This window comes from Erpetoichthys calabaricus, chromosome 1, assembly GCF_900747795.2.
Source record: "Erpetoichthys calabaricus chromosome 1, fErpCal1.3, whole genome shotgun sequence".
NCBI lineage: Eukaryota > Metazoa > Chordata > Cladistia > Polypteriformes > Polypteridae > Erpetoichthys > Erpetoichthys calabaricus.
In genome coordinates this window covers 207,790,210-207,806,074 of record NC_041394.2, presented here as the reverse complement: position 1 = coordinate 207,806,074, position 15,865 = coordinate 207,790,210, and the positions used below count along the sequence as shown (strand labels likewise).

The 15,865-nt window shown below is 42.1% G+C and overlaps 1 protein-coding gene across 1 annotated transcript in view; it reads left to right on the top strand.

The window, feature by feature from the left end:
- Positions 1–15,865, top strand: part of immp2l (inner mitochondrial membrane peptidase subunit 2) — a 1,592,803-nt gene that overhangs the window by 66,131 nt on the left and 1,510,807 nt on the right. The window contains exon 2 of the mRNA XM_028811158.2: positions 9,145–9,282. Coding sequence (XP_028666991.1) covers positions 9,148–9,282 — 135 coding nt within the window. The 5' untranslated portion in view covers positions 9,145–9,147. The remainder of the gene's footprint in view (positions 1–9,144; positions 9,283–15,865) is intronic.

Sequence of the window (15,865 nt, the reverse complement as noted above, 5' to 3'; positions counted from 1 at the left end):
AAGTCATTCTAAGCCCATTGAAAAGCCTTTATAGAGACCATCACAAAAATGACCTGTGCTCATCTGTTTTGGAGGAAGATTTAGATGGATTACAACAAGATGAGAAGACACAAAACCCATTGTGAGATGTTACTGGAATCATTATTGGTTTCAGAGTGCTCCTAGAGAAGATGGGCAACGGGATGACTTATTAAAGTTGTAATCTGGGAATAGAATTGTTGCTGTGTTATGCTTCACAATTTAAACATTCTAAAAGAACTTTACCTAGTTTTCATATAGTGCATTTGAAGGCACTCTAATAAAAAGAAAAAGGCACTTGTTTACTTACTGGTTTTGCTCTCTAGGTGCACATGGAGAACAACAGTGTTCCGTAGGGTTTGAAGCATGCAGTGTGTTTCCAATTGATGGGCCCGCGAGTGGAGATGCATGACTGTCATCTTCATCCTGGTGTTCTTCTGGTTCAGTTTTATGAATTGCAGTGCTTTAGAGAAAGTGAATGGTGTGTGAAGGGTGCAAGCTGCAGGTGAATAGGGTGGACGTCAGATGTGGGGTGCTGCAGGGAGTTGGCTTTGTGTACACGTGTATCATGTGTGCATCATATAGATGATAGTCTAGGTAAAGTAGCATGACCAGGGAGAGGAGTGTTAGATTCTGGTCTGGGATATTTGACCTGAGATTTAAGCCGGTCAGTTTGCTGGCCTAAGTCAGTTCACTTCAGACCAAAAGAAGGTCAGGTAGTTTCATTTCAGTTGGTGCAGGACTTAAGTCACTTTATATGTAGAAAGTTATTCCTGTTTTTGAGTGACGGAAAGCAGGCGCAAAGGAATTTTTTTCTTTAATCTTAAAATCTGAGTACCTTAAGCCCTTAAAACAGGATTTTGTTTTTTTTATGGGTGTGAGGATTATGGTGGTTGAAGTTTTTATGTACTTTTAATGAACTTATTTTTATTTATTCATTGAAGTGTTTGTTTACATTTTTGATATTTGATTTATTGAGCATTGATTTTTTTTTTATTTTGCAATAAATACATATTTTTACTGGTTTAATTTGGGGAGTCAGCCTGGACTCACTGGAAGAAGTTGTAGAACAGAGGTAACTCAGGAAGCTCTTACTATCCTGGACAGTGACTCTCACCCCTGTATGAGGTTTTGGCTAAACAGAGTAGTGCATTCAGTAAGAAACTGAGACAACTGCATTACTCTAAATATGTATGTGAGGTTGTTTCTACACTCAGCTATCAGGCTCTAAAATGTGCCACCCCTTGGCTGAGATGGTCTTATTCCTTCTGTGCTGAGTGGTTCTGAGGTGATATTGCAGACATCTTAACATATGACACTATGTGCATAATACTGTTGTAGTGACATACAAATATACATTGAACTTTGAAAATGTAACTTATAATATGTGCAATTCTAATCACTTTACACTTAGTAAATTCCTGCACTCTGTTAATTTACATAATATTTATATATGTGCTTTTTTGTATGTTGCTTTAATGTTGCAATTTCCTTCAGGATTATCTATCTATCTATCTATCTATCTATCTATCTATCTATCTATCTATCTATCTATCTATCTATCTATCTATCTATCTATCTATCTATCTATCTATCTATCTATCTATCTATCTATCTATCTATCTATCTATCTATCTATCTGAGTCCCACAGTTCTGTAACTTTGTGATAGCCAATGTAATTTTCCACACTGTGATGTGACTGGCCAGTAACATCACTTCAAGAGAGGCCAATCGAATCAACCAGGTAGCTAAGAATCAGGCTCAGTTATGGGATACACTCTGCACACCCTGGAGTTAGCAGCAAAGGAGGGCATGAAAATATGCCATTTTGAACAATGCTACACATCTAAGACATACTAATACTGAGTATTTTTAGTCAACAAGTTATTCAAGAGAAGTGTGTGTGTATTTGTTTTGCTTAATTATGATGTTCTTATGAGTGCCATGTAAGTGTAGGTGGAGTGGTGGCTCTGAGGCTCGGAAGGTTGCCGGTTCGAATCCTGTAAATGCCAATAGGGACTCTGCTCTGTTGGGCCCTTGAGCAAGGCCCTTATCCTGCAATTGCTGAGCGCTTTGAGTAGTGAGAAAGTGCTATATAAATGCAAAGAATTATTAAGTGGAACTGGACTTTGTATGAATAAATTGTTTTTAAAAAAGTATGTGCAAAGAATGCTCCATTTTTCTTGAACAATGTCTAATTTGTCAACTGGTGTATAGACCATTTACTATGAGTTCTCATTAGACATGCCATGCCATGTTTATATTGAGATGAGAATGCAGGAGAAGTAGAGAGATGAAAACAAAAAATACATCATTATTACAAAATAAAGATTGATTCTGGAAACAAGTCTTCATAACAAGCCTGCTCAGAAGCCACAGGTCATATAATCAGAGGTGATAGACAGGAATATTGCTTAGTGCTGCTGCCTCACAGGGGTTGAATCACATACTCTATTGTGGTACTTGAGTGTGCTCCCCATGAATATGTTGGTTTTTTTTTTTCCAGGTACTCCAGTTTCTGACTCAAAGATGTGAAGGTTAGGTTAACGGATCCCATGTTGGTGTATGCATGAATGACCATTGAACTACCTGGTCCCTTCTTTGCTCCTGATAGTGCTGGGATTGGCTTTGGTTGCCTACCATGATGTTTACAGTTTTCATTTGTTTTGTTTACGTTGTTCATGCAATAACCCTATATATAATTGTTGTAGGTAGTAGATTGTGTATAATGTTTCAGGTATGCTTACAGTAAATATGACCCTTAGTATAAAATGTTGCAAAACATAAATGGAAATGAACATATGCTGTTATATGACGCTTAAATTATAAATATAATTATAATTTAATATAAAAGTTAAGTACAGTAATCCCTCGCTATATCGCGCTTCGCCTTTCGCGGCTTCACTCCATCGCGGATTTTATATGTAAGCATATTTAAATATATATCGCGGATTTTTTGCTGGTTCGCGGATTTCTGAGGACAATGGGTCTTTTAATTTCTTGTACATGCTTCCTCAGTTGGTTTGCCCAGTTGATTTCATACAAGGGACGCTATTGGGAGATGGCTGAGAAGCTACCCAACTTACTTTTCTCTCTCTCTCTCTTGCGCTGACTTTCTCTGATCCTGATGTAGGGGGATTGAGCAGGGGGGCTGTTCGCACACCTAGACGATACGGACGCTCGTCTAAAAATGCTGAAAGATTATCTTCACGTTGCTACCTTCTGTGCAGCTGCTTTCTGAAGCGACATGCTGCACGGTGCTTCGCATACTTAAAAGCCCGAAGGGCACGTATTGATTTTTGCTCGTTTGTTTTTCTCTGTCTCTCTTTATATCGCTCTCTCTCTCTCTCTCTCTGCTCCTGACGGAGGGGGTGTGAGCTGCCGCCTTCAACAGCTTTGTGCCGCGGTGCTTCGCATACTTAAAAGCCAAACAGCCCTATTGATTTGTTTGCTTTTCTCTATCTCTCTGACATGATCTGCTCCTGACGCGCACTCCTTTGAAGAGGAAGATATAGTTTGCATTCTTTTAATTGTGAGACTGAACTGTCATCTCTGTCTTGTCATGGAGCACAGTTTAAACTTTTGAAAAAGAGACAAATGTTTGTTTACAGTGTTTGAATAACGTTCCTGTCTCTCTACAACCTCCTGTGTTTCTGCGCAAATCTGTGACCCAAGCATGACAATATAAAAATAACCATATAAACATATGGTTTCTACTTCGTGGATTTTCTTATTTCGCGGGTGGCTCTGGAACGCAACCCCCGCGATGGAGGAGGAATTACTGTAATCCCTTCTTGGATCGAGGCCCCCTTCTTGGATTGAGGCATTGCCGTGGCAGAAGGGCTTGCGTGGTCTAGTGATCTCGGAGCTATGTTGTTGGGAGCTACATGCTCCTGGTAGGGCTTCCCAAGGCAAACAGGTCTGAGATGAAGATCCGGACTAACTCGATCCTAGACCCCATATGGCTTTAAACCAAAGATCGGTGTTTCCCTTGCCCGGGAAAGGGTACCTGGGGCCCCACCCTGGAGCCAGGCCCGGGGGAGGGGCTCACTCGACCACGGGGCTCAGCCGGGCTCTTGTGGACCCACCACCTGCAAGAGAAGTCATAGGTGTCCGGTGCAATGCAATATGGATGGTTGCCGAAGACGAGAACTCTGGTGGTCCGACCCTCAGTTGCCGAAACTGGCTTTTGGAACATGGAATGTTACAATTCTGGCGGGGAAGTACCCAGAACTGGTGAGTGAGGTTGAGAAGTACCGGCTAGATGTAGTCGGGCTCACCTCTACGCACGGTCTGGGCTCTAGACCCATTGCTCTTGAGAGAGGCTGGACTTTGTTGCACTCTGGAGTTGCTGTGGGTGAAAGGTGGCGGACAGGGGTGGGCTTGGTTATGGCCCCCCCGGCTCGAAGCCTGTACGTTGGGGTTCTCCCCGTTGGACGAGAGGGTTGCTTCCCTGCGCCTTCGAGTTGGGGGAAGGACTCTGACTGTTGTTTGCGCTTATGCGCTGAACGACAGTTCGGCGTACCTGGCCTTCTTGGAGTCCCTGGAAGAAGCACTGCGAGGTGCAGCTCCTGGGGACTCTTATCATCCTGCTGGGAGACTTCAACGCTCACGTCAGCAACGACAGTGAAACCTGGAGTGGTGTGATTGGGAGGAACGGCCTCCCTAATCTAAACTCGAATGGTGTTCACTTGTTGGACTTCTGTGCTGGCCATGGATTGACCATAATGAACACCATGTTCGAGCATAAGGGTGTCCATAAGTGCACTTGGCGCCAGGATACCTGAGGTCACAGCTTGATGATCGACTTTGTAATCGTGTCATCGGATCTGCGACCTTATGTCTAGGACACTCAGGTGAAGAGAGGGGCTGAGCTGTCAATTGATCACCACCTGGTGGGAAGTTGGATCAGATGGCGGGAGAGGCTGCCGTACAGACCAGGCAGACCCAAACGTATAATGAGGGTCTGCTGGGAACAACTAGCGCAGGAACCCGACAGAAAGATCTTTAACTGCCACCTCCAGCAGAACTTCAACCTTATTCCGAGGGAGGCGAAGGACATTGAGTCTGAATGGGCCATGTTCCGAGCCTCCATTGTCGAAGCAGCAGAACGGAGCTGTGGCCGCAAGGTTGTCGGTGCCTCTCATGGCGGCAATCTATGAACTCGGTGGTGGACACCTAAGGTTCGTGAGGCCGTCAAGTTGAAGAAAGAGTCCTACTGGGTCTGGTTGACCAGTGGGACTCCAGAGGCAGCTGAGGGGTACCGGCGAGCCAAGCGTGTGGCGGCATCGGCTGTTGCTGAGGCAAAAACACAGGCATGAGAGGAGTTTGGGGAAGCCATGGAAAACGACTTACGGTTGGCACCGAGAAGGTTCTGGCAAACTGTCAGGTGCCTCAGGAGGGGAAAGCGGTGCTCCACCAACACTGTGTACAGTGGAGATGGAGCCCTGTTGACTACGACTGCAGACATTATTGACCGGTGGAAGGAATACTTTGTGGATCTTCTCAATCCCACTAGCATGTCTTCCTTAGAGGAGGAAGAGCTGGAGGACTCCGGAGGGGGCCCGTCCATATTAGGGGCCATGGTCGCTGAGGTAGTTAAAAAGCTCCGAGGTGACGGGGCCCCTGGGGTTGACGAGGTTCACCCTGGGTTCCTCAAGGGTCTGGATGTTGTGGGGCTGTCCTGGTTGACACGTCTCTGCAACATCACATGGACATCGGGGGCAGTGCCTCTGGATTGGCAAACCGGGGTGGTGGTCCCCCTTTTTAAGAAGGGTGACCGGAGGATGTGCTACAACTATAGGGGGATCACACTCCTCAGCCTCCCCGGTAAAGTCTATTTGGGGGTGCTGGAAAAGAGAGTTCGGTCGATGGTCGAATCTCGGATTCAAGAGGAACAATGCGGATTCCGTCCTGGCCGTGGAACACTGGACCAGCTCTACACCCTGACCAGGATCCTGGAGAGGGCATGGGAGTTTGCCCAACCAGTCCACAGGTGTTTTGTGGATTTGGAGAAGGCATTCGACCGTGTCCCTCGAAGGCATCCTCTGCGGTGTGCTCTGAGAGTACGGGGTACAAGGCTTGTTGTTACGAGCCATTCAGTCCCTGTACAGGAGGAGCAGGAGCTTGTTCCGCATTGCCGGTAATAAGTCGGACTCGTTTCCTGTTGAGGTTGGACTCTGCCAGGGCTGCCCTTTGTCACCGATTCTGTTCATAAGTTTTATGGACAGAATTTCTAGGCGCAGCCAAGGAGTGGAGGGGGTATGGTTTGGTGACGTCAGAATCTCGTCTCTGCTATTTGCAGATGACGTGGTTCTGTTGGCTTCATCGGATAGTGACCTCCAGCTCTCACTGGAGCAGTTCACAGGATGAAAGTCAACACCTCTAAATCCAAGGCCATGGTTCTAAGCTGGGAAAGGGTGGAATGCTGTCTCTGGGTTGGGAACACATTACTGCCTCAAGTGGAGGAGTTCAAGTATCTCGGGGTCTTGTTCACGAGTGAGGGAAGAATGAAGAGGGAGGTCGACAGATGGCTCGGTGCGGCATCCGCAGTAATGTGGGCTCTGCAATGGTTCGTCGTGGTGAAGAGAGAGCTGAGCCAAAAGGCGAGGCTGTCTATTTACCAGTTGGTCTACGTTCCTACCCTCACCAATGGCCACGAGCTTTGGGTAGTGACCGAAAGAGCAAGATCGCGGATACAAGCGGCCGAAATGAGTTTTCTCCGCAGGGTGGCTGGACTTTCCCTTAGAGATAGGGTGAGGAGTTCAGTTATCCGGGAGAGACTCGGAATAGATTCGCTGCTCCTCCGCATTGAGAGGAGTCATTGGTTCAGGCATCTGGTCAGGATGCCCCTTGGATGCCTCCCTGGGGGGGTGTTTTGGGCATGTCCCACTGGGAGAAGGCCATGGGGCAAAGCCAGGACACGCTGGAGGGATTATATCTCCCGGCTGGCCTGGGAACGCCTTAGGGTCCTCCCAGAGGAGCTGGAAGAGGTGGCTGGGGAGAGGGAGGTCTGGGCTTCCCTGCTTAGGCTGCTGCCCCCGTGACCCAATCTCGGATAAGCGGTGGATAATGGATGGATGGATGGATAAAAGTTAAGTGGGGTGCAGATGTATATAGTCCTCAGCTTCTTCCCTGTTTCTGTGAAGTTTCCATATTCTTTCCGTGTCTGTGTTAAGCTGAGTCTGGCTATTCTTGTTCTCTCCCATGTCTCAAAGATATCCTTATTATGTCAATAACTTACTTTTTGGCTGGTCATTTATGTAGGAATATATATGAGTGAGCATGCCCTCAAAGGATTATTCCTAAACATACAATGTAAAATGAGAAGTTAGAAAATACAGTAGATGAATAGTTGAAGGAAAGTGTGTCTTTTAGGGCATCATATGAACGTGCATTAATACAGTGTTTAAAAATATATACATCGATAGTGGCAATAGATCTGTTAACTGTTTTAAGGGGGAATAGTCACTTTTTTCTGTCTTTTCATAGTAAAAAGTATGCTTCATGCAGGGGCTTTGAAATAATCGCAAAATGAAATGATGCAGCTGTTTTCATAAAAATTGGCAAGGAAGAACAAATCAGTGAAGGCACTGGTCTAGTATTAAGCTGGAGAACAAACTCAAATGCTGATAATCAATGCGGCTGCATGAACTATGCTATGAATGGCCAGCCCAACCACTAACATCTACCTTGATTCTTGGGATTTTTAATTCTAGTTTTAATTCTAAACCAGTGACATCTCTGATATGTAATTTTCTGGTGATTTTTTTTTTTTTACAAAAATGGCTACAATGTTTTATGTCCCGATTTTTTTCAAAGTGAAATTTTTGCTATGAACAGATAAAAATGTGACTGTTCCCTTTTAACCATTTAAATGTATTTATTTGATAGTGGAATTAAACATGGTAGGTACATAAATTATTGTGCATGACAAGTTAAGAACAGTTGAATTCTCATTTAAAACCATGATTAATAACTTTAATTAGTTATTTAATTTTTTTTATATATTAAAAATTAACTTATGTAAAAATGTTACAATTTTTTTTATTCTTGTTATTGTTAAGCTCTCTAGCACATAGAGAAAATATGAAGTATTTCATGAAAAGTAATGAGAACCAGCAATTCTGTTTCAAGGCAAGTATGGTATAAAAATGAATTTAGTCATTTTAGATTACCTTTTTTAAAGTACTTGGTAGCATTGATTTTATTGTATAACTTATTAATTACTGTATTGAACAGAACAGATTCTCTCAGTTGAAGTCCTACTGAGTCCGCATGGACAAAGTCGAGATGTCAGAAGGCTGGCTGTTCTAAGCTTTGAAATTTAAGTGTCTAGGCTTTTAGCCACAATACATGTGCAGCACTTCAGACAAGTGACTCCTTTGAATTATTGCTTTAATCGGGCACTAACAAATAAACCTTAGCAGAGAGGCATATTTTTTACTATGTCAGAATGTTCTGTAGTAAGCTGAGTATTTTCTTGTAAAATTTTCTTTCTATGGATTGTTTTTATACAGTACTAGCCATCACTCGCAGCTCTGCCTGCATAGTAGTGAAACAGGACAAACTTTAAAAATCAAAAAAACAAAAAGGTATCGCTAGCTAAACGGAGGCAGAGGTAGACTGACTCCCCACTCCTGACATCACGCTTCCCCCTCCCTTCGGCCCGCTGCGTGTCTCTTGGAATCATGCAAATAAATCGGTACCGCAAGCAAACCTAGATACATAGCAAAAAGGGAGAATTTGCAAAATCAACTGGAATGTTCAAGCAAATTATAGAAAAAACCCAATCTAAATCCGTTAAGTAGTTCCCTCGTGAAAAGCAGACAGACATACTGACAGACTGACATTGGATTTTATATATATATATATATATATATATATATATATATTTATATATAGGTGAGTCATCCCAATTTTCTTTAATTTTTTGAATTAAAGTTCCATTAATAAAAAAAAAACTATATTACATTGCAGCTTGTCGGTAAAGATATCATTTGATAGTGTTTTAGTTGTAATATTTACTTTAAAAGAATAGGAAATGTTTTCATCAATATGTTCTATTGCTCTATTCTGTAATTTAATTGCAAACTGAGCATTTGCAAACTTTTTTTTTATTACAGGTCATGGCACAAATAAGTGGCTTTGGACGTCGATATTTAAAAGCTTTTGTCAGTGGATTTTTTGTGGCCGTGCCTGTTACAGTGACAGTCCTTGATAGAGTGGCATATATTGCACGAGTGGAAGGTGCTTCAATGCAGGTAAAAAAATGTGTTGTTAAAGAAGGAAGCTAATGTGAATGCTGAACTTGAAACCATGACGGGTCAGGAATAGGAAAAGAGCCCTAGCCTGCTTCATTGAACATGTCATGCTCTCTGTCTTGCTTAAATTGTGGGAATATATTACTCTGTAAAAGTTTGTACTTCAAATTGCTTCTGTTAAATTATTAATCGAAGTTATGTAAGATGTCTCCCTTATGTAAAGAATAACAGTAGCCTATTTTAATTGATTTTTAAAGTTATCTGGAACTGGCCCCAGTCTGTCTTCTACTTGTAATGGAGCTTTCCTGGAAAATAGGGAAAGGATTATTGTAGCAGGTGTGGAACAGGCCCCGGACACAGGCAGGTAGACATGGTAGATTCACCACCACACGTTTATTTACAGTCTATTTACAAATGTCAGTAAGTGCACACACAACAACCCCCAAGACCCCCCCTTCAAAGTCCAGGCCTCTCACACTCTCTGCCTTTCTTCTCTTCAGGCCGCCTCCACTCCTCTCCACCAAGCTCAGTCCTTCTCCTCACCGACTCCAGCCCTGAATGAAGGGAGGTGGCCATTTTTATTATCCCCCGGATGTGCTCCAGGTGTGCTCCGGCAATCTTCCACCGACACACCCCAATGTGGCGGAAGTGCCGGCTGTATCCCTGGAAGCACTCCAGGTGTCCCTGCTTCTCTTCCCAACCAGCACTTCCTGGTGTGGCGGAAGTGCTAAGGTCCAGGGCTCTCCAGGCATTGGAGCGCCTCCTGGCAATGACCACTGGCCCCTACAGGGTTCAGCTTCAATACCCGTGGTTCCCAAAACAACCAGGGCGGACGCCCCCTCATGGTCTGGAGGAGGCGTGAGCCCTCCTCCGGTCCTCTTGGGTGTCCCTGCTGGATACCACCCCCAGCCGCGTGCCACACAGGATGTATGGATGTGGAACATAACTAATGAAAGATACAATTTTCAACAACATTAAAGGATAAGTTTGGTGTTTTTCAAGTCGAGTTATTTCTTTATAATCCTGGTATTTATTAATTTGCCACATAAAATTGTGTTATGAAGTGAAGTGTTTTTTATAAATTTTAAAAGTGGCTAAGGGCACAGGGTCTGTAGGTGAATGAATGTGATACTGGAGCCTTCTGCAGCAGCACTGAACGCAAAGATGGAACCAAACTTGCCACTAGATGCACAGACTAACACGCTGAGCCAAATTAGAATTACTGCGTAGCCTAATACATACTGTAAATCTTTGAAATACTGGAGGAAAATCCATGCAGACGCAGGAAAACATAAAACCTTTACAAGTAGCTACTGGGATTTGAACCCAATACTCATGAACCATGAGGGAATAGCATTCTCTGGTGCATCACTGCACTTTCCTATCCTGTATAGTTTATTAGTTAAATTTATTTATAGCTGGCTTGCATTGTTACATATCCATGTATGCTTATTTTGCAGCATTGATGCTTGTTGTGTATATTTTTTAAATGCTAAAAGTCCTTACATTTATGGGCAGGTTAAATGAAAAAAATGCAATTCTTTTTTTATTATGAAATTATTACTGGTTTTGTAAGAGCCAATCTTAGAAAGTTAAAGCTTTGAGTTAAACCCATATTAGTGTTTGCTAAATTTCAATAGAATATAAATTTCTTTCAGTCATAGACAATGGTATAGCCTTTTCCCCCTGTAAGTTAGTGTGAGATAGAACTTTCTTGCTATAATTTAGATAGTGTGACAATTGAGTCAGTCATTGTTTAGAACAGGACCCATTACACAGGGACTTAAAAGACCCATTTTCCACATAGAAATGGGATAGGCATACAGTTTTCTGACTGTATCAAAATGGTTCAGAAACGTTTAGAAGTGATTTTGTAACAATTAGAAATGTAACAAGATTTAAGCTTTGAACAGAACTTCTCTTAAACATAAACTTTTCTTTTTTTTGCAATATCAATTTTCTCTTTTTTTGTGTGAACCGTTTTACTTGAATTTTTACTACATTTTTTTAAAAAAGAAGATATTTTGTCTGTGGAATCATTTCAACACATCAGTCTTTTGTTGAATCCCATTTTGTATACTAGAGCTGCTGAACTTTGGTAATTTTGGAAAAATACAGCTTCAGGTTTAAATAAGTCAATGTAACGTAATATACATTCAAATGTACATAAAGCATGTGGCTAATAAAGAATGAAGAATAATAAAAAAAAAAAATGTGTCAGAAGAAATTTTACCTAAAAACAATAATATGTCATCAAGATAAAAGGAGACATTTTGAGGGGAATTATTAATATGAACTGGGGAAAAGTTTTTGGAGGAGCAGATAATGGCTAACAGGTGTTCAAAACAGAGGTTGAATAGAAGTAGGGATGAGGGCAGCTCTGTCTGGTGATTTTGCTAATATGAAAAGAGGAAGAAACATTCAGTAACTAGCAGAAATACCCAGCATTGCCCGGGAGGAAAATAAAGTGTTCTTTTTTAATTGTTTGAGAAAGACATAATTAAAAAAAAACAACTTAAAAAATAAAAATAAATTAACAAACAATAAAGACTCACTAATGTCATTGTCTGGCGGTCTTGTATGTATGTTATCATCCAGTTGACGCTCAAAACCGGCCAACTCTATTTAATTTGAAAAGCAACAGGGGCGTGGTGCTACTTAAACATAAAGAATGCTGGCAGTCGCCTGCTATATACAACAGCACGGGATCCTAGAAAGTATTGAAATTGTCAGAAATACTCTGGGCATTTCTCTGCTATGAGGATTCGTGTTGCTGACATGTTCGCATCGTTTGTGCATTAGCAGCTAATTGGCTGTCTTTCTTAGGAGGTTTCCTTTTGCCGGTGTGCTGGCCTCGCTTATGTATCCTCGGAGCTGAAGCCCTCACCTCGACTCTACGTCTCACTTCCGGCCCGAACAGACACACACACTTGCACGTGTAGAACTCTATTTAATTTCAAAATCAACAGGGGCATGTTGGTGCTCAAACATAAAGGATGCTCACAGTCACCTCCAGTTCGCCCTCTGGTGGTCATTCTGAGTGTCAGCTGAATGATAACATGCATACAAGACTGTAAGATCACCACCCCCCACCCTACCCAGAAGGGGGTGGGTTAGGGCTGATTTCACTCTACAGTATTTTTAGTTGAACATTGAGAAACATGTGTACTAAGTAGTGCTGGGCGGTATGACCAAAATTCTATTTCACGGTTGTAAGAAAGTTTAATAAGGTCACGCCCTTGACCGGAAGTGGTTGCCTGTTCATGACAGATTTTTCTTTCTGCCATACTTATTTATCTTCAGCATGTTTGTTTGTTTATTGTTTCAGTTGTTTTTTTTTACGTTAAATAAATATAAAATACTGGAATTCAACAGTCTCATATCGCCAGTCATCTGACGTGACTCCTGCACTCGGCTTTCTGTTAGCTAAACCCTGCGAATTAGCGCATTTCCAGAGGTCCCTGATAACCCCTCTTTTACATGGTCCTTTGAGCTGGAAAACAAAACAGACCAACCAAGAGCAAAGTGGACAAGGCAGTGTGTACGGAGGAGCTGAACCTCGTCAAACCGAGCAACGGTGCAGAGAAGAACACCCGAGCTGACATCCCTACATCAAACCAACCTGTTTCTTCTGACCCAAGCTCACACAATGTAGACGACCCATCTACAGGCGCCGCAACAGACTTTCAGCCAACGGGCTCAGTCGGCGTGCGCAGTAAGCGCGCAGTACACAGCCAAGGCCGCCGAGAGACAAGAATTCTAGCACACCTTTTGGACTATGATGTGGGATACTGTCCTTCCAGAGGTAACGCGCCCTCTATCGCATGTTCTAAGCAAAGCGAATGTAGCAGACCGAGAAGTGCCATTAGTGCACCTTCCATTAGCGCACCTTCACATGAAAGTAAACGATCAGTAAAATCGGATCACAGCAGCAATAAATCCAGTGTACGTACAGCTTTAAGTCGAGTCTCCGTTTCCCTTCGAGACTCGCAATCAGCAATAGTAAGTGAGGAAAGGAAACGTGCTGAACTGGAGGAGATTAAGCGGCAGATAGAGGAGGATGAGCGAGCTGACGACTTATGCAGCCAGCTTGATAACCAAGCATGCAACCCGCTTCGCCAAAGAGAAAGCTTAACGCAAAGGCTCTCTAGACAGCAGCATCTTAGACAAGCAGAAATGGACTTACAGGAGGCTTGTTTGATATCGGCCTTTCTTAAACAGAACGAGGATGAAGAAAGTTTATCTTTACGTTCTTGTCAGTCTACTGACATTTTTCTAGGAGTAAATGTGGACCCTCAAGTGGAAGTATGTTATCCACCAGAATCTGGCCATTGCAGTGCAAGTGAAATAATTAAAGATGCACAAGTGGCACCTCCTAAAATTCTCTCAAAGGATGCTGGTGTAAAACTGCAGGGTGATTGCACATCACAGATTCCTACTGCCACTACAGCAAAGTTTATTCATAGAACGCCATACACTGCATCTAAGGACAGTAAGGATTTAAACTACTATATGCCCTTAAGTGACAAGGTACAGCAGCAGCCCCTGAAAGGAGCAACATCAGCTTTGAACCCAAGTGCACCCCCTTATGGGGCGGCTCACTTCCCAGATGTCAAACTAAATAGACCTGATTCAGACAATAAGAGACCTTATTGTAAACAGCCAGATTTGCAGCAGAACACCACATCTTCACTGTTTCATCATCCAGTGCACACAGCACCAAGTACAGGATCTGTGTATTTTCCTGCAGCAAATATGATAGATTTATTAATTGCCTCATCGCATTCCAAAGCCAACCCTGCCTTACTTTGAGAGTGGTAAGGAAAGTGACTTTGCCCTTCTTATGGCACTTGACAGTCTTATTAATAACCATGCACACCTTACTGAACAGTATAAGTATAAAGTGTTACTTGGACAGCTTAAACTACCAAATGCATACAAATTAGCCAAAGCATGCATGCAATGATGCAAACCCATACACAACAGCATTAAAAGGTTTAAAGGATGAGTATGGACAGCCTCGACAACTTGTCCAGAGTGAAATTGGAGTGCTGATGAATACATCTTCTATTATCTTCCAGTTTTAAATTTGTTTAGTCCAGTTGTCCAATTGCCCACTGATCAACTTGCATCCCTTTCCTCATGGTTTGTACCTCCTGCTCTGAGGTGGGCACTGGTTCCGACAGAAACATGTCAGTGCTGAATGAAGCTGATGTCACCTCTAAACACATCCCTGCTCTGGTGTCACCTAGAATTGAAGATATGCTTGTGCGTCAGCTCCAACTGTACGTTAATAACTAGCTAATGTAAATAAGAACACTGCAAACTTTACTACAACTTGTGTTCAGTTTTGTGTGTAAAACCTTCTGAAAGCAGATTGTTGATGCCAAAGAAAGGGATCATAACTAATATGCATAAATAATAAGTATAACCTTTTCATCCCATGTTTTATTTTACATGTGGCCTTTATAATTGATCATGATGATTTACATGTAATATCTGCCCTTTACGGCTGACCTAAAAATTAAATCTGACTTTTAACATCTAAAAATTAATAAAAACTTGTAGGCATTACATTTAACATGTGCACCTGATATTATTGCCAATTATATCGGACACATGCTTCATGCAGTAATAGTTTCTAATTAAATTGGTTATTTGACACATAAGCTATGTACATGATGTATAAAAGAGACATTTGCCATTGTAACAGCTAGGGGGCACTTAGCCACTCAGAGAGAAGACTCATGTTTTCAACCATTACATTGTCCTTAAGGAAAAGTAATTTAACTTTGAAAGGAAACAAAAAACTCTTTCATTTCAGTTAGCTTAGTTAATAGAGTTCTTATCCCAGTCTTTTGGGTACGTAAAAGCTGTCCCTGACCTGTCAGTCAGACAGCCAAATTGCAAGCATACCCCGCAAAAGACAAATCCTCTGTTGCTGTTGCAGTATGTAAACCATTAACAATGTAAACCGTGCACAATACCTTTTTGATGGGTTGTTTGAAATAAGCTCACCATGGTTCTTCCAGTCTCCCCCCTTGAAGTATTGATCAGGAGTGGGTTGGCACACATTCATCACAAATGCCCACACTGGGTGAACCATGGGCCCTTGGCTTCTGCTAAGAGAAAGGATGATGCTCTGAGACTTTAGGGGGTTCTTATGTATTTCCCTGGGCTTTCCCTCTGCTACTCACACATACTTCACAAGGAGGAAGAGCAAACTTTGACACTATATAACCTTTACCATATAAATTAGATTCTTTACATATTAACAAGACATTTGCCAATTTAAACTGGATATATGCCATCGAAATAAGATATTTTGTGTTTAAACTGGATATTTGACATGTGAGTTAGACATTTTCTATGTAAGCTTGATATTTGACATGTACAGTAATATTTAGTATATTATTTGTATTATTTGAATATTTTACATATACTGTAAGTACGAGGTCTGTGATATAAGCTCAGCATTTGCTATCTGAGTGAGTCATTTTGCAATATAAATTGGGTACCTCACATATAAGTGAGAAATGTGCTGTGTAAATGTAATATTTACTGTTTTGCACCTCAAAAACAC